The sequence below is a fragment of the Mus musculus genome, chromosome 2, assembly GCF_000001635.26.
Source record: "Mus musculus strain C57BL/6J chromosome 2, GRCm38.p6 C57BL/6J".
Lineage (NCBI taxonomy): Eukaryota > Metazoa > Chordata > Mammalia > Rodentia > Muridae > Mus > Mus musculus.
The window spans coordinates 128,140,370-128,164,032 of record NC_000068.7 but is presented as its reverse complement, the minus strand read 5'-3'; the positions used below and the strand labels follow the sequence as shown (position 1 = coordinate 128,164,032).

The 23,663-nt window shown below is 47.6% G+C and overlaps 1 protein-coding gene across 6 annotated transcripts in view; it reads right to left on the bottom strand.

Moving 5' to 3' along the window:
- Positions 1 to 1,485: 1,485 nt before the first annotated feature.
- Positions 1,486 to 23,663, bottom strand: part of Bcl2l11 (BCL2-like 11 (apoptosis facilitator)) — a 36,510-nt gene continuing 14,332 nt past the window's right edge. For all 6 annotated transcript variants that reach the window (NM_207680.2, NM_207681.2, NM_009754.3 and 3 more), the window contains 2 exons: positions 16,839 to 16,948; positions 1,486 to 5,802 (listed from right to left, as the gene is read on the bottom strand). In NM_207680.2, coding sequence (NP_997563.1) covers positions 5,704 to 5,802; positions 16,839 to 16,948 — 209 coding nt within the window. In that variant the 3' untranslated portion in view covers positions 1,486 to 5,703. The remainder of the gene's footprint in view (positions 5,803 to 16,838; positions 16,949 to 23,663) is intronic.

Genomic DNA, 23,663 nt, shown 5'->3' with positions numbered 1-23,663 from the left:
ACAGTTGTTCCCTCAGTTGAACCTTAACAAACGCATGCTGAATACATATTTTTTTCTTAATGTTTATTTTTATTCATGTTTACATATATGTTTCTGTGGGGAGGAGATCTGAGGCCAGAAAAGGGCATTGATCCCTTGTAAATAGATTTATAGATGATTGTAATCCACTGGCCATGGGTGCTGGGGAACAAATCTGGGTCCTCTGCAAGAACAGGAAGCACTCTTAACCGTTCTACCAACTCCTCAGCCCCAAATCTGTGCTTTATTGTATGTAAAAATTATCTTTAATGATAATTAAAAAAAAAAACAACGAATGGCAAGTATGTTGAATTTAGGAAGGAGTTTACTGGTGACTCTAACTTTGAAATATGCAAAAAAAAAAAAAAAACCCAACCTCTCAGTAGATGCTGGCATGTCGTTGTCGTAGAATAACATTCAGCGTAAGAGCCAGGAAGTCGTGTGGATGCTGCTGAGTACAGTGGACTTTCTCATGTACGTGAACATTTTCACAATAGAATGTAAGAAGAAAAGAAGCAACAGGCTGAAGGATCATTATGCATAACAAGTTGATCATTGATAGGAAAATGTGAAACAAGTTGCTAAAAATAAGCCCACTGTCTTCAAACAACATGACAGTGCCAATAGGGCCCGGTGTCATGGGAGCTGTGAACAGGTCTCATTTAAATCAGGAGGGCCAGTGTCTCCTCCCACGCCAGGCAAGTGCGAGCATGCCAATAACAGAGCTTCCTCAGAAGGTGAGTGAGCATTCTGGTGGCAGCTGTCGGCGAGCCAGGCCAGAGTATTGTCTCAGTGTCAGATGCAGTAGCCAGGGTGAAGCGGAACCATTTTAGAAAGATCTATGACCTGTTGCTAGGTAAAGGATGTAGTTAGAGCATTTATGCAAAAACGCCTAGGTGGGCATGTGTGCACCCACATGGCAAGAAAAGGACTCTGGAAAAATGTAGGTGTCTACCCAGATGAGGACTGGGGGTGGCAGCCCAAACAACTCCTTTGCAACAAGTTGTTGAGTTTTACAAAGCCCCTAATTAATTAACAGTGTGAATACATGCCTGGTTTAAAACTGTTTCAGATCCCAACAGCCAAATCATTCATGTGACCCTTACAGCTTGTTCCCCTCAACAGTGTCTCAGGGGCTCGCCACTTTTAACTTAGTCTACACCCAGAGATGAGCAGTCCTCCTGTAAGCTGACCAGAGAACAGTCCTCTCCCGACCTCTCTACCTCCCAACACCTTTCCACCCAAGTTCTGAGTCACGGCGGATTCTGTGGGCGGGATGCTTTGTCATTGCTTCAAAACTGTCCATCATGGTTAGCTTCTAACCATATATACTACACACTCATTACCAAGCAAGGAGTTACAAACTCTCCATGAAGTCAATGTGTTCTGACTGAAATCAGGGAGGGGGTGTATCTACATGCACCCTCAGTTGTCGGCCAATTATAAGAACACACATCGAACAGTTCATGAAAGCTAGTCGCAAGTTTTATTTATATAAAATTCATTAAGAACATAAAAGATTGAGTTTCTTAAAAAAATCTGCAGTTATTTACAGCAGTATTGCACAGGTACAGTGGCAATTACCCTGTCAAAATTCATCAGTGCAAAACGTAAAGGAAGCCAGGGAAACTGCAATACAAATGCTACATACGCTGGGTTCTGACATTAGTGATGGGGACTATACAGAGATCAGTGCTGTTCACTAAAGGATACCTGACAGGTCTGGGTACAGAAACCAGTGGTCACAGAACCTAGACAATAACACACATTTGAAAGAGATCAAGTACTTTGCTGGGAACTTGAGGGTGCTTTGTGCAACGCTGTTTGAGAGGCAATTCCCCGCCGATTTAGCGACACGTGTGGACAGGACCCGCATGCAGACGTGCTGAGCGGATGGACACACACAGGCACCAGGCTGAATCAGCAGGAAGACAAAACCATTTCCATGAAGTCACATGGCTCTAGAGCTTCAGTGAGCCATCTTGACGTGGGTGCCAGAACCTCTGTAGAGGGAAGCAGGAGTGGGCTGGCCTAAAGCAGTGAACGGGAAGGGAGCCGAATGGTATAGGTAAGTTCAGTCCACAGACCTCAAACTAGGAAGCACACAGCAGGTGGGGACGGTAGCCAGCGAGTGTCCTGGTGACACAAGTGGCCTTGGCAAATGCTCTAGAAACAGGTCCCACCAGCCCTTCTCTTACCCAGGACAGCCATTCAGCAGTACCTCAAGAGGCAGCAGGATAATATTTCTCTCAACACTGAGTTGTCAAAGATACTCTTTCAATTTAAGGAAAAAAAAATTCTTCCCCATCTGCTGCTAATACTTCTCTAAAGATGTGGCCAACTTACTGGTGAGTCTGATTTTTCTCAGAAGCCAGCTGCTTCAAAAATGGGTTTGATGGGTATTTTCTTAGAGTCCAATCTTCCAGGCTAGCATCTTAGGGTATCTCACCGGCAGCAAAACACTCATTTCATCAGAAAGGCGGCAGAACCCAAGCACTGAATGCCAGAAGCCAAAGCAGAAGCCGCCTTGTGGGAAGAGAACCAGCCACTACCCCTCCTTTATCAGGAGCTGAAGCAATTCATGGCATGGCAGGGCTGTCAGGGATAGGGATGTCAACACTTTCAAGAACTTAAGACATTTAAATAAGCGGAAAATAAATATACAACATCTCTACAAGTTACAGCATTATGAAACAGTAGGGCACATTACACAGAAGAAGAACCTATGGTATTTACAAATCCTTAATTATGAGAAGTTTGGAAAAACAGTGATTTTTTTTTTTTTACTCATTTATGCTGTACAATATTTTACAAAGAAAGGTAAAGGGAACACAATTGCACAGAGACATTTGGCTCAGTTGACGAGTGAAACATGACTTTCTAATCTAATAAATAGTCAAAATATATACAACACTGGAAGGAAATAGGAGAAGCAGACATTACCCATTACATACTTTAATAGAGAGACTTTAAACTGATTTTTCAGACCCCTGCCCCTTCCCCCAATTCATCAATTCTTTTCTGGAAAAGAAATTTGAAGAATCACTCAGGACACCATTTTGTATGTTTATTACAACTTGAGGTGAAGTCACAGGACACTATTTACAAACCTCACATGGGGAGGTTGTCAAGGCACAAAACCCGCATTATGTTTACACACACACACACACACACACACACACACACACACACACACACACACACGAGGGGGAGGGAGATCTAGTTTCTGTCCTACCAAAAACGAGAGAGAATATATTTAAGTACAAAGGCCTACCCACAGTAAGCAGGGGCACTGTCTGTCTGCAGGCGACGTTTGCACTCTAACAAACAGATACAGTACAGGGACATCCAGTCATGTTTACGTTCTGGGTGCCGCATCCTGTTCTTGAATACTTCTACAATTCATAGAATCTCTTATTTCCCTATGAGCTGCTTCAGCGGCCAGCCCCAGGCTGGAGGTAAGCATGCGTTGGGGGCCACACATGTCACTGGGACCTGGCTCTGGAGCTTCTGCACCTGCTCAGGCACTGCCACAGAGCCATGGGGCTGAGACAGTAAAGTGCTCCAGTCGGGGAGACTGGCACATGAGAATGGAGGTCCTAGGAGGGGGGCATGGCCCAGGACCAAGTATGTCTTTGGTGTGTGTGTGTGTGTGTGTGTGTGTGTGTGAGAGCCATGGTTGCAGTTTTAACACCAACTTATAATAACCACAGGGCCTCATGGGAACCATGAGCAGGCTCAATACATCAGGAAAGGAGGAGAATGCCAAAACAGCTTTCAAACCACACCAAATCTAACGAAGCTGGGAAATGTATAAGGATATTTGGAATCAGATGATCTCAATCTAGAAGGAAGCTTATAGGTAATATACATATACATATAAACACACACAACCACGCATATGCACACACACACACACATGCACACACACACAGAGGAAAGTATGAACAAACGGATTTCTCTACTTCATAACATAAGAAAAACCACTGGCTTTCTACAGGCCAAAAGCAAACAGTCGTTGGCACTGCTGACTTGCGAGGAAACTCATAAAGCTTCCTGAGCAAGCTGCCTGACGTCTGAAGTTCTCAGAAGTGAGAGGGCTTGCCATCCCCACTCCTCCCATGCTCTTTCCTCTTGGTCCTTTTTTGTATCTCCCCTGGCTGTCTGCCTACACGTGTGCCGTTTGTTTTGGGAGGAGCTGGAGCTGGGCCACAGCTCTCCACAGGTTAGAAAGTGCTCCTCCACCAGGCTGTGCACTTCCAGTCCTGCCTGGTCTTGAAATAACTGACCAAATGTCTGGGCTGTGGTCCTAAGGGGCAGGGACCAAGAAAGAGCACCTCACCCCCACCCCAGACACAAGTAAGCCCAACAAGATCCAAGTATTAAGAAAATGGAGAGAGCAAAGCAGGCAGACATCTTGTGGAAGACAAGTGCTTTACTCGGCATAATGGAAGCTTCCTATGTCTGGGAACTGATGGAAGTAGAGCCAGCCCCTAACTCAAGGGAATAGAGATGAAATTCAGGAATCACAGGCCAGGTGGGGTGAGCAGGGCTACATCCCAAGAAGCATGGAAAAGGATCACCTGAGCTCCTTGCTCCTGAAATGACCTGGCCAGTCCCCGAGAAAGCGTGGGCTCCAGCTCACCTGATACACACAGCAAAGCAGAGCCTGTGGCGGCAGCAAAGCCAGCAACCAGTGGAGCTAGCGGCTTCAGCAAGCGGTGTGTGAGCCCACGTCCTCTCAGGATAAAAGAGGCAAACACAGCCACCGCAGTGCAGTGAAGCGCACGAGAGCCCTTCCCGTGAGTCAGCTTGATTGATGGAGCTGGGCACAATCCGGGCAGCCCCTAGCCCTTGCTGACACAATACACTTGAAGATACCCTGGGCTGAAGCTGCGCATCCGTGTGGAGACAGACCGAGGGGTCTGAGGAGTTGAGGGAAGCAGGAAAAGTGTGAATTTCTGCTACAGGAGCAACTGAGCTAAGGAGGTAAATATTTACAAAGTGGAAGTGGCGTACCAGAACAGAACCTCTGCCGCTCGAACTCATTCCATTTCCTAAGAACTGTTTTGGTAGTAATAACTCAAAAGGAAACTCAAAGAGGCCATGGCAGAGGAGAGAGGGCAACACCATACTCTTCCTGTTTAAAAAATTCTGTACAGTAATTTCTAAAAATAAACTAAGGCAGCCTTATAAATCAGCTGGCTCAGTTCCCACTGCAGGGTTATGGAATCCTCTGAGTAGGTAGTGGGTTAAGAATTTGAGTATAAAAATCATCCATAAATTGGCTAAAAAGCTTTACTTTCTGAAAGAAAATGAGACAAAAAAAAAAAACCCCAAAAACAGTTATCAAAGAAAGTGGGTTTAAAAAAATTAACACGCCACATGTAAACACCTCTCTTGCATATTTCTCTGTTCCTAGGATCTGTACATTAAAAAGAGAAAAGCCCTCCCTTGTTTACATTCACAACAAATATTTACTGAAAACTCGGCCATGTGGTGATGAACAGAGGTTCCGTTCACATCGACACAGTGCAGAGCGCTGTCCATGCTCAGCACATCTCTCTGGGATAGAACCACTGGACACACTGTCGCAGCACCAAGAGAGGGACATGACGCGTGGGGGTTCTCCCAGTCTGAACAAGAGCCATGTCCGCCACGTATCCTGGCTGCATGTAGATCCTGTCAATGCCTTCTCCATACCAGACGGAAGATAAAGCGTAACAGTTGTAAGATAACCATTTGAGGGTGGTCTTCAGCCTCGCGGTAATCATTTGCAAACACCTGCAACAACAGAAGCAGAGTTCTTAGCAACTCTCTCGTAATCTGGAGAAGGCGCGTATGCAAGGCAAGAGACATAGCCCATCTGAATTGCAGGGAGACTCAAATTCCAGGGGGGAAGGATGTGACATCATGGAGTACAAGTGTACCGAGTGAACTCTCCATCACTGGGGAAACAGAGCGAACAGAAGACCAAACTATTCCAAAGCTATCCCGGAACTGTGAACCTTCACATGGGTACTGGACAGGAGCCACGCCAGGTCACTGATGATTGGTGTCTCAGGAGACGTGACTGAGGGTGTGGGAGGGAGCAGAGGAAAAGAAAAGAATGAACTTGGGTTTCTGTACTGCCAGCCACGTTCACTGATATTTAGACAGGTTAGGACTCTCTCAGAGGTGGAGTCTGGCCACTGTGATTGACTTGACGAAGCAGTGATTTGGGGGTAATGTGCCCCAAAGAAACTAAATAAAGTGGAAGGGATGTGCCTCTGGCTGCAAAGGATAAACAATGATCCCAGAGGGGCTGCCCACTGTGGAAGACAGGGTCTGAGTCAACCCCACCCTCCCACATCAGGCCCAGGAAGGAAAGGGCAGTTAAGAAGGAGTCATTAGTTGTGACGTGTGTAGGTTGGTTACAATCTGAAGACTGTTTAGAACGAAACCTCGGGTTCATGTGAAGACTTCAGAGCGCCCTTCAGAGAGTTCCAGAGTGCTCACATCTGGTTCTCACTCATCTCATTGGACAACGAAAGGCAAAGGAATACATTTGCCTCAATGCCATCGGCCACAACCTGGTTCAAAGTCAAGGCTGAAGCAGGCCCTAGTTGTTTCCTAAATGACTAACCCACAAACAGGACCTGGCTGTGTGGCTATCCCAGCCTCCGACACCCCCCCCCCCCTTTCATTTTGGTGGGAAAGGTTCCCAAGGACTGTCTGGGAATGACCATGAATCAGACTGGGACTGTCTGTTCCTTCTCAGACTCCATAGGTCCCCGCAGACACCAGCTGTGAGGGGAGCTCTCCTCACCCCACTGTTTACACAGCTCTTAAGCTCAAGGGGCCAGGGCATTTCCCCTTCTCCTTCCATAACAAGATGGGAGGAAATCAGCCTTATGTCAGCGATTCCTGTGGAGGTGCTCCCATGACCACAGGCTGCGATTTTATCGGCTCCACACACACAAGATTGCTTTGTTTTGATTTAACTTTCAAAATTACTTTGCCCCTTTTGTGTGAGACTAACTCTGGGGAAAGTTCATTTTGGTGAGGACGAATATTAATAGGCCGAAAGAGGCTTATTCAAAATAGAACCACAATTCACTAAAACAAAGAAAGCATGTGCTACGACTGACTAAACCATCAATCCAAGGTGGGAAGACTTGTAACCGACCTATGTCACCGCAGCCCTCTGCATAACCAGGCACTGGGGCTGACTGGGTGGTGACAGTCAACACACCCAGAATGGGTCACCCAAGTGAGGGGCCTCAACTGCTTACACTTGATAAGCTTCAAATTCTAGCAACAACTGGGGAGACAGTGACTGGCTAACCATTTGAGGTTGACAGGTGGACCATGGTGACTGCAGTCAAGGTTAACGAGAAGACATGTACAAAGGCGGCAACTGACATGGGAATGCAGGAAATTTTGGCAAAGGGAAGGCCCAGTCCTTGGAGCAGGGGTGGGGGTGAGAGTTGGGGGAAGTGCCGCCCTCTCGGGCTGGTGTGACAGCACGGCACGAGCCTCTAACAAGCAAACAATTGCTTTTGGACAACATTCAATGGAGGAAGCCATTAGTACTGATTCAGAGCACAGTGCCAGTCCAGAAATCCCTTGACAGCTGGCACGGTGGCTGGAGCTGCTCCTCTGGCCCAGCACATGTGGCCCACACAACAGAAAACAGCTGGAGGAGGGGTGGTTCTACCTTACATCAGATTCGGCAATGAGGCTGCTGCAGGTGCACCTCATTCTGAGCCTGGTGTTTGCTGCCGTGTGCTGTGGTGTCAGCAGTGTGGTGCATGTGCTGTGGTGCCAGCGGTGTGGTGCTGCCGTGTGCTGTGGTGTGTGGTGCTGCTGTGTGCTGTGGTGCCAGCAGTGTGGTGTGGCAGGAGAGTTGAAAGCTGAAGCAGAATAAAGCCAGGAAGCCAGGGCTTAATGCTCAGGATCAGGGTGTGAGGGAGAGAGTGCTCCTTGACACCTACAAGGGAACCCAAGGCTGAGCTTAGCCTTCAGTTAACCTTAACCTTTGATTTAAGGAGCAGGAGAGTTGAAAGGATCATGCCAAGCGTCCCACAACCACCAGTGAGCAAGCACGCGCGCACGCGCGCGCACACACACACACACACACACACACACACCTGGTGACAGGCTGGCAGGCTGGAGGAAGTACAGGCCCCTGGGTGCTTGGGCCAGGACATGTCAAGCCTCAAAATGACCATCATCTGCAGTGGGGGCGGGGTGGGTGTCATCAGTTAAATGTCACTGTTCAGGGGAAAAGACATCTATGTGCTGCAAGGTCCCTCACAGCTTATGTAGAACTAGAGAGACAACAACAGAAAACACAGCAAGAGTGAGGGCATCAGCTTCTTTTCCCTGGGCCCTCAGCTCTTGGCAGAGCCATCTTTTGGCCTGTGTCCAGCGTGTCTGCATCAGTAACTCACACGCAGGCACTCCCAGAGGCATCTGCGGACTGGGGTACAGCTCAGTACCACACCTATGCTGCCTGGTACAAGACAGACCGCTCCTCCTGATTAAAACCTCTTGAAGCAGAAAAGAAAGTACAATAAGGTCTCCCTCCTGGCAACCCCTCTACATGGGCCACAGAGTCCTCCAAATTCTCAGGTATGGCTGTCTACGGGGCAGGACCTCCACCAAGGTGGCTAAGATGAACTCACTGGCTGGGGCGGGGTTAAGGTGTGACTATAAACACTGAGAGGCACAGCATAAATAAGTCAAAGAGGGGGAATGTGAAGACACCATTGCTGCCGAGACTGATGTTCGACTTGAGGTCCGTAGAGCTGCGGAGACATTAACTACTAAGTCATAAAGATACTTGGGCGATCTATTATCCTGATGCAGTTGTGGGAAGGGTTTTTTTTTTTTTTTAAGGCATCAGAGACAAGCAGCCCCCTGAAAAGATGTTCTAGTGCCCTTAGGACTGTGTGTCTAAGAGTCACCCACTGCCACTGCCAGCTGAAAAATAAATTTCAGGCTTTTAAGCCTTTAAAGCAACCCCACAGGGCCCGTGTGGTTGCCCCAGACTACAAATGGCTGGAGGTGTCAGGACAAGAGGTGGCAGGGCCAGGACAGGTAAGCTGGATCCAACTCACACCTAGAAGGCATGTGACACCTAGGACCTCACACTCAAATTCCCAGAATGGAGAGCAATGATTGTGGACAGAGGCGACTCTGGAGTCCACACAGCGCTGCCTCTCAACGATTGAGGCTGGGAATTCCAGACTGGATCTGTGGAGTGGGATGCGAGACCAGACCCTGCGAGTAAGCTCAGCAATGCAGCTCAGATTCTGCTACAGTAGAGCGCAAATGCCAACCTCCTGTGTAGAGCTCGCACGCGACACAGCACTATGCAGAGAGCTGACCCCAGCGAGGGGGGCTTGGAGTAACAACCACATCACAACTAAAGGTAAAGGTTGAGAGAGATTTCAAATCACATCAAGAAGACCCAGAGGTGAGACCTGTGGCAACATAACCTCAAGTCCTGTTTCCTGGCAGTCAAGGTAGTGGGGCAAAAATGGTGGTGTTGGGCTGGAAAGACAGCTCAACGGCTGTGAGCATATACTGCTCTTCTTGTGTACCTGGGTTCTTTGCACCCTCAGATGGCTCATAACTGCCTGTACATCTAGTTTTAGGGGCTCCACTGCCCTCTGTCCTGAGAACAACCTGCACACACATGATGCGCACATACACATAAATAAAAGATGAATAAATAAGTCCTTTTTATAGACTGACAGTATCCTATCCCAAGTTCTTAGAGACAAAAGCGTCCGAGAATAGGCACACCCTCCGTTGGATGGGTGTTTTACATACAATGCCCACACTGAAGAGTCTTAAACTTCTAACAGGTTTGCATGTAAGGCAAGTAATCATAGGAAACTGAATTTTGGACTGTGAGACCAGGAAGGACTCTGGCAGTCTCTGCTGTAGGTGCTGACTCCTGAGAAGGCAATGCCAACGTCCTCCTGGATGGTGCACCGGCCTCCATCCTCACCACTGAGTGAGCCATCCAGGAGGCTGAGGGGTACCCACAACACAGCTATACCACGCCTCTATGGGATCCTAACCCAGCCGTCTAAACAATGTTGAGTATAGCAGCCATGAGGCCTTTCCCCTCTCTCCACCCTCAGACAGAGAATTTACTGAGATTTCCATGCTGGTTCAATGCCCACGGCTGCCTCGAGGCCAGGCAACGGCTGCCCAGGGACTGCATTCACTTCCCATTTGCCACAAAGAGAACATGTGCATCTAAACAGCCTGGGTCTCATAGCTTAGCGATCACGAGACGGCTGGAGACAGTGCACAAGAGGCACCCTACCGGTATGACGTAATGCCTCTGAACATCAGAGGAACAAATGTGCTCCCCCCACAACCCCCCAGCACAGCAAGCAAGCTGAGCGGTCGTCACAGATCTACCATGGCCACGCTGGCTTGACAGTTATGTACAGACTGCAAATATTCTCAAGGACCAAACGTGTATCCTATCTCCTCTGCGTCGTATAGCAGTAACTGTTAAAAGTGGAGGCCTTTTATAGGGACACAGAAACCACTTCACAATCTCACTCACAGCGGGAGGCTATCTCTCCACCCACCCTGGAGGTGTGACACACAGTTCTGCTTGGTGGGGATCCTGCCAGGCTGGCCTCAGAACCAGAAGCGGGTCCTGCTCTACAGCCAGCCAAACAGGGTTCAAGATTGGTAGTATGTCTCCTGTGAGAGCTACGAGGGACAAAATACTCAACTCAGGGCAGGAACATGCTGTTCTGAAATGCTAAGTGGGATGTAACACACTTTAACCACAACTAAAACCTCCTGCTTTGGTTCAGCGAGGTGAAGTCTAGGCAAGGGATGATGCAATCACCTTATTATTTTTATGTGTCTGCAGAAGGGCCAAACCGTCCTTTCTTTGCATCTTCATTTCCTCCTCCAGAGATTTAAAAAAAAAAAAAATTACCCTGAGAACCTGCCTGAAGTTCCCCTCCGGGCACCTGCACCTCCTCTTGGTTGCACGTTCACGGCTCCCTATCCCACAACGGCCGGGTAGCCCTGCAGGTGTAGCACCTGCCAGGCCCCACAGCACCCTCACACGTGGTGTGTGGTGTAGATCAACACAAGGATGTCTAGCCCAACACCCCGCCAGCCATTCGAACACACCCCAGTGCTTCAGTCTCCTCTCATATTTGCCTACACCCAGACAGATGCAGCCTGCGCCTGTAGGGTCCAACGCACTTGCTTCAAAAGCATGTCCGAAGCATGTAAAGGCAGCCAGGTGGACAGGGTTCCTGGCACCACTCAACGTGACAGAGAACGGGGTGATAATGGCACCCAGATTCTCGAGCACGCAGGGTTCAGCATCCGACACTAGAGTAGACCCCGTGGCTCTGGATGGGGTGCACTTGCTGACGAGCCAAGCTGCCCTCCCTCAGTAGCTACAGGGAACCCTCATTCAGAAAAGCAGCTCAATGCTATGGAGTGAATAACACAGCTCTTTCCGCTTGCCTCAGGGGAGAAACCGAAGCACTCGCCACCTCCAGTCACTAAACAGAGGTGGCATGTGTGGTTCAGTTCAGATATGAACAAAGCCTAAAACCAAAATGCCCAACCGCTCCCTCCAACTGCGACACACAATTGTGTCACAGACAAGAGCAGATAACAGTTCACCTTACCTCCTAGTGACTGCGTTTGCTACAAGAGGGACCTGCGACTACCATGTGAAGAGACCCCATCCTTCCGTGAGTCAGATCTAGTGTGATTTTACATTGATATTCATGCCTTTAATGGCAACAGTTTAAGAAAGCAACTTATCTTATTAAACTCCAGCTTTCAATTAATGAGGGCCTCTGGAGAACATGGCCCGAGGCCACACATCTCTGGTTGGTTTCATCCAAGCAAGCTATAATTTCGGCCTCTCCCTTGTTGGTGATTTATAGGAACCACCGTCATTTCTAAAAGCACGGAGTCAGATAGCATAGTGGGCTCCCTTTCTTAGGAAAGCGAGACGGACAGGCTTCAAGTTTAAAGTATACAAATGCTCCTGTGCATATTGCTTTAGTGAAACTTGTGTTTTATCAAAGCTGATCTGTGTGGACCCCCGTTTTAGCTCCACTTTATCTGATGCTGGGTTCTCCTGTTGTCTGTGTACACTCCAATCAACTCATGCCTGCACATGTCCCAGACCAAGGGGGAAGGAAGCAGTGTAAACCAAAAGGTGTTTCTTGTGATCAGACAAAGGGTTTCCACTCACTCACTGTCCCATCTGCAGGGGTCTTAGCTTTAGGCTGGGCACTTGGAGGACATCCCCTCAACAGCTACCCTAAAGGGCTGACAGGCCTTTCCCAGCAACCTAGCCCATGGCCAAAATACCCACAAGTGGACATCTTTCATAATTAGTGCCCACAGGTGCTGAGGACTATGTGACATGCACTTGATGTCACCTGGCCCAGGTATGGGTATAAGAGCGGCAGCTGAGCCATGGAGACGGCCCTGATGACAGCTATGGGAGATGAGTGTGAAATGGGGTTGTCGAACATTGACGCATCCCTGACACGAAGACGAAGAGGCTTCAAACATAGGCTGCAAGATATGAATGACCCTTCAGCACTCAGCTAAACGCAAACTGCCTGCTTTCTCCATGACCTTCCAACAACCAGTCCCTCTGAGCTTCTCTCTGGACCCACTGACTCCCTGAACAGCTCCCCGAAGAGCCCCTGCCATCCTCCTAAGTCTTCCAGATGGGTACCACACTGCAGAGTAGACACCAAGGTTTAGAAGGCTTGGTACAGCGCCTGGGCATAACAATCAGGAAAATCTTTCAGAAGGCACAGCCTCTCCCTAGTGCGGCTTCATCTCCTCTGTCTTAAGCTCTGGAGTCCATTCTGGAGAAAACGAATACTTCTACACTGAAGACGCCACCTTGGCTCTACACTGTCAGCGGCAGCCACCGCACACCTCTCGGTGGAAGGAACCAAAGACAGCTTGCCTCTGCACCGTTCCTACGGGAGCATAAAACCTAACCCTCGACCCATGCAAGCACCAGGTAAAAGAAATACAGGGAGTCTTTAGACTCAAACTACCTGAATCCTGCACAAATGTCGCCTCTCCAAAGACAGAGGAGTTACCAGGCCAGAGTGTTCCTTAATGCAATGCATGAGTTTAGGCCGGGTTTCCCTCCTCCAATGTCTAGGGACATTTCAGGATAGAGAAGAAGTTTAGGTCTGCAGTTCTAAGACAGCATGGGGACACTATCCATTTGCTGATTATGACTGTTACATGTGGTGACATGTAGGTATGAGAGGATATTCACACTCTCAGAAAGCACACACTGCAGTGCTAATGCGGGGTGGCATCTCGTGAGAGTGCCCCCCCCCCGTGCACACCCGCACGTCAGGCAGGGTTGTCCTTGCTCAGATCTTGTTTAGGCGACCATACTGAGACTTCTCGGATGCAGCTTCCCTGTTCTATGCAGATGATACAACCTCATGGCAAATGCTCCCGTGGTTGCTCCCCCTGCCCCAGCCTTGTTTCCTGATCATCTTGTGAATACTTGTATGAGTTATAAAGAGAACATGAAATTGGGTGAGTGTAGGGAGGTGGGGGAGGGGGAAGGAATAAGATCAAAACACTGTATGGAGGTCTCAAAGAATCAATAAAACCATTTTTAAGAATAAGCTAAGGTGGGGCATGGATAAAACAACCCACACATTGAAAGCGCATGTTGACAAGACATACTGGGGGGTGCCGGGGCTACATGTTAACAAAGTTCTCTAAATGTTTCTTGAAGTTTTTCCAAGTGAAAAGCTGTCTCCAAATTCCCATGCTATAGAGCATGCATGCTCCTAGTGATAGCTGACTGCAGTGGGGCTCTGGGAGTCCAGCAGTCAGGGGCATACAGGCCTGGGCATTCACTTCTGACCTCCTGCCTCGGCCTCCACAGCACCATCTCACGCTGCCCCGCTGCTCTTAAATGGACTAAACATACAACTACAAAATAGTGTCTCTAATTCCCTACCTGGTAACTTGGGAAGATATCCTGTCAGGCTCTGTGAGGTAAGTAATACATGCTAACAACCCTGGGAGAAGAAATCACCCCAGTGTAGACTTTAAATCTTTTAGAGACTTCAGTGAATCCGGTCAGGTAGGTGAAGCCATTGAAGTCATCATCCCCCCACTTCCGGCCTGGCTTCCTGTCCCCAGGGTTCAACCATGGACCACTGGTGTGATGACAGACAATGCTGCTCTTCTAACTAGCTGGGCTGGTGCCTGTGGCTTTAGGGGTCACTGTGTTCTGGCCGCTGATAACCACCATCTGGAGAATATTTGCCTTCAGTTTAGAGGAATTAGGGCCTAGCCTGGAATCTATCCCTTTCTCGAGCCTACTAAGAAAGCTAAAGTCCTTTATTAGTGACCGGATTTCAGCAGTGGATCTTAACCCATTGCTTAAGATATGCTAAGGCTTGGCAAGATGGCTCATCTAGCAACAGCACCCCGACTCAGGAGCTTCATGGTCTGAGTTGGACTCCTGAGACCCACATAAGAGCCCCGGAAGTGGGGGTATGTGCATCTGTAATCCCAGGACTGGTGAGACGGGAGGCAAAGGACGGAAAACTGCTGAGAAGTTTGCAGGTCTGCTAGTTGGAAGCAGAGAACTAACTCCCACAGGTTATCGTCAGACTTCTATAACATGCACAGTAGCCTGCAAATGTACACACACACACACACACACACACACACACACACACACACACACACACAGAGAGAAATAAAAAAAGACATACAAAATAAAGTATAAAATCTTGCAAAATAGTACAACAGTATTTATTGACATTTATTATATTTAAAAGGATAGGATATATAAATGTGGCTTGTTTAAAAAAAACAAAAAACAACCGATGCAACCACCACAAAATGCATACATAAGCACGAAACTATAAAATAACATTGGGAAGAAGGTAGGAGGCAAACCACATGCAGCCATAGTCTCACCTTCTATAAGGCAAGCTGAGCTAGAGAAGAATCTGGGGCAGTCCGTATTTTAGCTGCACAGGACTCGAATCACTCATTACCCTGATACCCTTCCTGAGGGCGGGCCATAGAATGTGACTACTCACTCTGACAATGTCATCACTAACCACTCACAGTCCCCAGGGAGCTGCACCGACCATCACTCCCATCGGGGAAGGCCTCCTAGTCCCCTGTCCTTACCTTATGGTTTAAAATCAAACTTGTACGAAAGATCCATCAGCGTGCCTGGCTCTGCAGACAAAGGAGCTGACACAACCCGAGTGGGGTGTTGCGCCAGCTCAGCTCGGTGTACATGTCCCAGCAGTACAAAGGCCTGCCCACAGCTGCGTCCCTCCTGGGGCGTACCCACCCACCAGGTCCAGCCCTGAGGGCATTTACAGTAAGACAGACACAGCATCATAGCCAGTTCATACCTACACTTCCATGTCTCTCCAAACTCATCAAAAATGGCATATCCTCCTGGACTCTGGCCCCAGCTCCAGCCCAAGACTCAGATGTAGCCCCTTACTCTCTTCAAATAGTCTCATGTCCCCTACCCCTGCCCTCAACAGAAGGACCAGGCTCCCAAACATACTATGGCCTCTTATAGTTAACCAGCCCAATCACCAACACAAACACTAAAATCTCTTTAAAGAAAACAAGGCAGATGGATTAGTGGATGTAGCATTAGTGGTGAATTATAAAATCAACCATTCTTCCCAAAAGACTGCCATTTTGGACCTAGGCTAAGAAGGAATTCATATTCTGTGACATGATCCACGTCAGGGAGAGGAAGCCTGTGTGGGCTACACACAGTTTCATGAAAAACTCCTCAGTCCATTCATCAACAGGACAGTGCCCATTATGACAGAAGCCAGACTATAGCACACACATTCGTCCCCCAACACGTCCCACAGAAGAGCAGGAAGTGGGGCTGAGATTATTCTCGAGATCCGGGACTCCCTGATAGATCTGCTACTCAAAAGGAACAAGGCTGCTCAAGCAGTCTGGGGAGCAGCCACTTAGTGTGGGCCGGTAGCTCCACGGGAGATGTCTATGTAAAGACAGAAACATCTCAGGGTCCCTTGACTGGCATCTCTCCAGAGAGGCGAGAGGTTACATTTGAATGAATTTGAAAAGGAGCCAAAGTTACCTCCAGACTCTTTGCTAACTGGTCACCCACTCACAGCAGTCCTGTACCTCAGAGTCAAAGCCTACATCCCCAAAAGTGTAGTCCACAGGAAGCAGGACCTCAAACAGACAAGTGTCTTTGTTCCATATCAAAACTGTTTTTAAACACACTGCTTCTGAAGATGCTGGACTATGTTATTGTTGTCATCGTTATTATTTAAATAAATACCAACAGGACAGCCAGCTACCCTTATTCAGCCTCCACTAGGTTCACATTATAGCTATTGATGACTCGTCTCCTAACACAGTTTAATAATCAAATGGGAAAAGCCAGCAGCAGGACAAGGCTCTCTTGCTGCGAGCCCTGGCTGAGTGACTACAGAATTTAATGGCTCTGCCTACGTGGAGAAGCACCTTACAGGAACTGAAGACCATGTGCCCATAGCTACATGGAGCTATTTCATGTGTATCAATAACCTTTTAAAAGAATTCTAAGCACTAATATGTTGAGGTCTCTTGCACATAAAATACCTCTTGCAACTTCACACTCTATCTCAGTTAAAGCCAAACCCTTAGATGCACCAGGTCAGAGCAGAATTAGGAGAGAGATAACGTAAGGTGCAGAAGGGGGCCATATCTCCGCAGTTGCACTTTCTCTGGGGATGGGGAGAGGTCCTTACCCTCCTTGTGTAAGTTTCGTTGAACTCGTCTCCGATCCGCCGCAGCTCCTGTGCAATCCGTATCTCCGGGCGCAGATCTTCAGGTTCCTCCTGAGACTGTCGTATGGAAGCTGCTCGGGAGGCAAAGAAACCAGAAATCACACCGAGGTCCACAACACTTAGAACACCACACACAAGTTTCCAGGAACAAACCCACCTAACACACTCTGGTCTTCTGGAAGCTCCCTGGCCTTGGGAACTCTCGACCCTGTGTTTAGAACTGTGAAAACGGTATCATTTTAGATACTGTCTTAGCTGGCTATGTCCTGTTGCTGCGATAAAGTGCTAACTGAAACCAGATTAGGGAGAAGGGTTACTTGGCTCACACAGTTGATCACAGTCCATCAGACAGAAGTCAGGGAGAAAGTGCAAGAAGAGATGCAGGAGCAAGAAGCAGTGCGCGGGAGCACTCCTGCCTGGCTTGCTCACCACAGGCTGCTCAGCTTGCTTTCATACCAGGGTGGCCCTGCCTGCAGCGAGCTCAGCCTTTCCACAGCAAGAAAATACCCCCACAGATTTACCTACAGGCAACCTGATGTAGGTAACCCCTCAATTAAGATTCCCTCTTGCTAGAAGACTCTAGCTTGTGTCCAGTTGATGAGCAAAACAAAGGGGAACCAGCAGTCAGTGTGTAGGTGATTACAGAGTGATGGCAGGAATTGGAGACTCGGACTTACGAGAATGAAAAAACACCCCGGCCCAGCCTCACACACTCCCATCTCAAAAGGATAGTTCAATGAAGATCACCAAAGAAACACAGCAGGGACTGGTGCAAAACCCACATGGTGAAGGCAGAGAACTAACTTTCACTGATTTCTTTATTTAATTATTATTATAGTGTGTGTGTGTGTGTGTGTGTGTGTGTGTGTGTGAGAGAGAGAGAGAGAGAGAGAGAGAGAGAGAGAGAGAGAGAGAGATTTAAGGGGGCAGTTTGCATGAAGTCCTAAGGTCCATCCCTAGAACTACACTAGAAAAAAAAATACACAAACCATCAGAGAACATACCATTTTAATCTCTCAGTGAAATACCCACTTTTGGTCTTAGAACAAGATATAAATTCCTAGGAAAAATTCAAACCTGAAGAAATGTTTGTCCGTTCCAAAGCCTAGTAAGGAGAAATCAGAGATGCCTGGAAGGTGGCTGTCTCCAGGCTCAGTGGAGTCAGTAAATCATCCAGATGGGAGCATAACTGCATGCTAACTGCATGCTCTGACTGAATATTAACTCAGTCAACAAAGAGGGACTCAAGTCTGCAAACACCACACGTAGGCTGGAAGTGTTTTGGGTTTGGGAGTTAAAGGTATTTTTGAGAAAAGAGAAAAAGATTGGATTGGGGAAGGTTGCAGGAGGCAGAGGCAGAGGCAGAGGCAGAGGCAGGTGTATTTGTGAGTCTGAGGCCAGCCTGATCTACACATATACGTCTATGAGTTCCAGGTCAACCTGGGAGATCCTATTTAGTGAGATCCTGTCCTCCTTCCCCCGCCCCCACACTGAACCATAACACCAAGTTAATGTTAATGTTATGTTGTAACACTGTAAGAGCACATTAGTCACCCGCCCTGGGCTTCCATTTACCTCTCCAATTTTTAAAGCACAAGCAACTCACAACTAAATTCCCCACTCAGTAAAGTAGAAAAAACCTACTGTTGATAAAAACATTACATCTTGCTTTTTTATTTGTAAAAGATCCATAAACTGCAGACTCACAACTAGGCAAAAGTATATGCAAGTGACTTAGCTAATTCTTTTCAAAACGCTTGCCACCTCTTCCCTGACCAAGGGTTGCCCATGGTCCAGTAGAGTTAATGATGATCCCAGCTGCAATCCCAGCACTCCAGAACCCGAGGCAGGAGGATAATGCTGGGCTGCACTGAGAGGATTTCTCAGAGGGAGAGGAGAAACAGAGGGAGGGAGGGAGGAAGGGAGGGAGGGAGGGAGGGAGGGAGGGAGAGAGAGAGAGAGAGAGAGAGAGAGAGAGAGAGAGAGAGAGAGAGAGAGAAACTACTAAGAGCTTAAAAGAGCAGATAAGTCCTCAGTAAGGGGGAGATCTGTGTTCCATTAAGCTACCTACTCTCAGTATCAGAGGGGACATCACTACACAGGAGACAGAAGTCTCATGGAGGAATTAAATTTTTAGGCTAAGTCAGACCAGGAAGTCACATCCAATCACAAAAAATTACACTGGCCATACTTTCTTTTAAGCACAAATATTTCTAATATTAGCACTATTATTAAGTCTATTAAAACTACAGTTTAATTGGAAAAAAGAAACCCAAAGGTTGACACTATGTCAGGTGAATGGAGCAAGCCATCAGTTCCATGTCCTTCTGGGTTGTCAGCTTTGTGAGGCGTTGGTGTCACAAGTGGCAAATCACCATCTCACTGTGCAGCCCAGGTCTCTCTCACCCCTCCTGTCTCACTTTCCTAAGTGCTGGGGTGGCAAGCACGGACCAGCACCAGCTGGGTCATGACGAGTGGTTGTAAGTACTGACCGTCAAGAACTCTCTAGGGGCTCTGTTGTGTCCTCACCGGGATGCACACCTACCCAGCTGAGCAGGTCTGGGAGGCACCACGCCGCCATGACAGGTCCTGTCACCCACCTCTCCCACCTTCACAGTTCACTCTTTCTCCCCATACACACCGAAGAGAGCTATCTAGCTTCACCTTTGGGGTTGGAAGCAAAGAAAAGCCAAGTACTAGAAGACAATGGGTAAAAAATAGATCAAAGTCAGGTGGCGTGACCCAAGTCACTTACCCAGTGTTTACTGTGTGGTCATATTCAGTGATGTACAACAAATGACCATGAGCCAGGTTGTTCTAGGGAGGCTCAGATGAGGTCCAGGGAGCTGAAGTACACCACTTGAAGGAGCTATCCTGGGTCACAACTTGACTTATCAAAACTAGCACTTAGCAAGCACACAGATGCTGCCAGCAGCTATGGATCTTTGGTGGCCAAGCTCAACTTGTTTACAGATAAATGCCCTGTTGTTTGGGGAGATAAGAAGACAGTCTGTTTCTCCCATAAAAAAAAAAAAAAGTTCAGAGGCTGTTAGTACAAGTAGGTGTGCAGATATAAACAGATCCCCACATCCCTGCAAGGAGGCTTAGGGTGGGAGGGATGATGGAGGTGCTAAGATCCACACACCAGATCCTGAAAAGACACAGAACAAAGGACCAGAAACAGTGGTTAGGCCTGGGGCCCTGATCTGTGCTGGTGGTGTCAGGACAGTGTATTAACCCAAGATAATGGTTAGGTCAGGCTTAGCCCAAACTGTAATTGGCTGGCAATAGCTCTGGGTTACCAAAAGACTATCAGCTGTACTTTGGTGTAATATTAAAAAGCTGTTACAATATAAACACCACTTGCCGAGGAGGCTGGTCTGTCTTAGAGGCTGCCCGGTCCCTGGCTGAGCTGGAACTGGCGACATAGGACAAGCTGGACTCAAACTCAGATCTATCTGCCCTCACCCACCAGGTGCTGGGATTAAAAGCATGCACCATCATACCTGGCTGGTGTTTTATTTTTATAAGGATCAGGAATATTTATTTCTCCCTGTCTGTGATGCTAGTATGATGGGCAAGTGTTCTATCACGGAGCCACAGCCTCCTGGATAGGTGTGCTTTAAAATAGTTTCAGGAACTATTTTGCCTGTATGGATTTATGTGCATGCCATGTGGATGCTGGGAATCAAACCAAGGTCTTCGGCAAGAACAGCCAGTACTCCTAACTGCTGAGCAATCTCTCTGGCCCTCCTCTGGTTGTTTTTTTTTTTTTTTGTTGTTGTTTTTTTTTTTTTTTTTTTTGAGGTACAAAACTGAAAATTAAGGCTAGTACCCACTCCACAAGGCACAAGTAGCATGCACACAGTAGATATGCACCAAGCTAAATACTATAGCTAGCTGTACATTTTGTAAAAAGATTGGCGTATGTTTGTCTATGTGCACGAGTACACATGTTTCTGTTGGTGTGTGTAGAGTCCAGAAGGGTGGGTGGAGTGCCATTCTCCATCCCTCTCTGCCTACTACGTTTTAAGGCAGGGTCTCTCTCTGAGCCTGGGACTCACATTTTCCTCCATTATGCTGGAAGTCTGCAAATCTCAGCAATCCTGTCTTCTCTGCTTGGACTCTGAGCTGGTATCTGTGGGCAGATGTCTGGATTGGTACTTGGGTGCCAGGATTCGAACTCCAGTCTTCATGATTTTGCTGCAAGTGCTCTTAACCACTGAACCATTCCTTCAGCCACAATATACTAAGTTTATATAATAAAAATTCTATTGAGAGTACTTTAGAAGGCATCTTCTTCTTCTGTATTTAAGGTACACTAGCTGTAACTCATATGGTATGCTGTTTGACGAAATCTTCAAACATTATTTCTCAGATGACAAACTATTTTCTTTGAGGTACAGGGATGGGGTGTAGGGAAGCTTTCCACTGAGCTCCCCCAACAGCCTAATGCTAGTGAGTCCCATAGTTGGTCCTGTGCCACGAGAGAACAAGTAGAGCAAAGAATAGGGCCCCTCGGTCCACTCTACAGCATAGAGTGAGCCAGACGTGAGATTTCCATTCCCAACACGACGTGGCTTTGTCCCCTTTCACAGCCACCCTAAGCACAGGCGACCACAGTATGTAGACATCCCAATTGTCGATCTTCTGAAGATGCACCTGGCGCCTGTGGGCTGGGGACACAGTGCCCAGAAGACATGCCACCCCACCTTCCTGACTCCTGTCACTCTGTCCTGCATGCATCCACTTACTCCCACAGTCAGCCCATCACAAAGATAATGCAGTCTAAGACGGTTAAGAACCAACCACAAGTAGTTTATTCTGTGATTAGTGATGAGCCTGAGAATCCCAAGTGTTGATATGTGTTCGCAAGAAAGCTGTTTACAAAAGCTTTTCTAAGGAGGGCCACACTTTTAAACCAAGGAGGAAATTTTACACACACATAAAAATTTTCACCCTCAGAACATAGTTTCAGTATTTAAGGAACTTTCATTCTGGGAACTTGACATGAGTGTGCATGCATGAGTGTGTGTGCACACACACGCACATGCACACCCCAAGCAGACGAAACAGAGTGCTTGCGACCACAGATATACTGTGAAGCTGAGACTTGCAGCAAGGCTCCAAGCCTGCAGGCCACTAAACTGCACCAGAGGGGACTTCCCAGGGCCAGGGCCACATTTCTTCCTCCTCACTTTTAACAAATGCCATTATTAAACTTTCTTATGTGCTGGATCAGACACTTTGCCAAGTGTCCTCTGCCCACTGAGTTTTCATCCAAACTTCAAAAAATAACCTTTTTGAAATCCAAAAACTGGTATCAGTAACGTGATTTTCTATGGCACCATACCAATTCATTTTTCAGGGGAAGAGAAAGGAGGACATTCCTGATGCCAAAGGGCCTTAGTGGTGCAAGATGTGGGTCACCCACTTGGCTAACACTTTTTCAAGTCATGAGGTAATACAAGGTATCTTCAAAACTCAGTACCTATTAATATCAAGGGGAAGTGGCTGCTAGCAGATCAAGCTGAGACTTTGTTGCAGTGAGCAGCAATGGGTTCAAAGCACCATGGTCACATTGTGACATTCACAGCCATTCTGCCAGTTGTCCTGTGCTGTCGCAGCAGCGCAGTGAAACAACACAAGCACACATCCTAGCACACTGGCTTGCATTTTCAGCTTGGGAGCTGGCTAGCTCAGTCTCCTTAACTACAGGGCAGCTCCTACTCCCATTACCATTGGCATTACAGTTGTAGCAATAGCAGGAGCCAACTCAAAACCTGCAGGAGAATTTCAGCTGTCTTTAGATGGTCAGTAATCCCCAAAGATTAGATGTGAAAGTAACCAGCAATGAATTAAGCCAAATCAATATTCAACTCAGAACAGAGAAAGGATTTCCTGATGTCCAAGTAGATGGAATGTGTGTCTTTGAAGAAAGTATTGATCGTTCAAACACACAACAGAACACACCAGACAGTCGAGGGCAATTGGCCCATGGACTGTAGGAAGAAAAAAAAAAAACACCTCTCATCAGCCATATCAGGGCTGTGTATCTCTGTCCCCGAGGACGCTCTGAGGGGACCACTCACACTTATAAAGGCCTCTACAAAGAACCACTTCCTTGTGGACTCAAACCAGCTATAAAATAAAGCCCTAAGAAATACTTCAAGTATGGTGGGTTGGGCGTGGAAATGTCTACAAGCAGCCGCTTTGATGCTCAGTTTTCAGTGGGGCAAATAAAAAAATTCTGGGATGTTGGTTTAATACAATAATCTGCTCACTTAAATACCTGCAGATGTAATCTCTACTTAGACATACCCACAGAAGGAATGAAGTGACAGGCTGGTGTGCTCAGGCAGCTTTCAAAGACACCTTAAAGGGACCAAGTTGTCCTGTCTCTTCCCAGTCAGCCCAAGGCAAAGAGATCTCCGTAGCCACCAGTGAGGGGACGCACAATGTCACCAGAAGCTCCTTTTGAAACTTGTACTCAGAAATCCCACCCAGAACCAGTCAGTCTCCCTGCGCACCCCGCCCCTCAATCCCCCCACTCCCCAGCCTCAAGCTCCTTCCAGGTCAACATTTTTACTCACATCATTTTATTTCTTGATAAGACAAATCTACTAGTCCCACTGAGCCACTTGACGAAAATAAAAGCTATTAGTAATAAAAATGCAGGTGTCTGTAGGAAGAGGGCGCCATCAGTTAAGAGGGGGCTGTGCAGGTGAGGCTGAGTCCCTAGCCCTAGGGAGATGGAGACAGAAGGATTCCCCAGGACTCACTGGC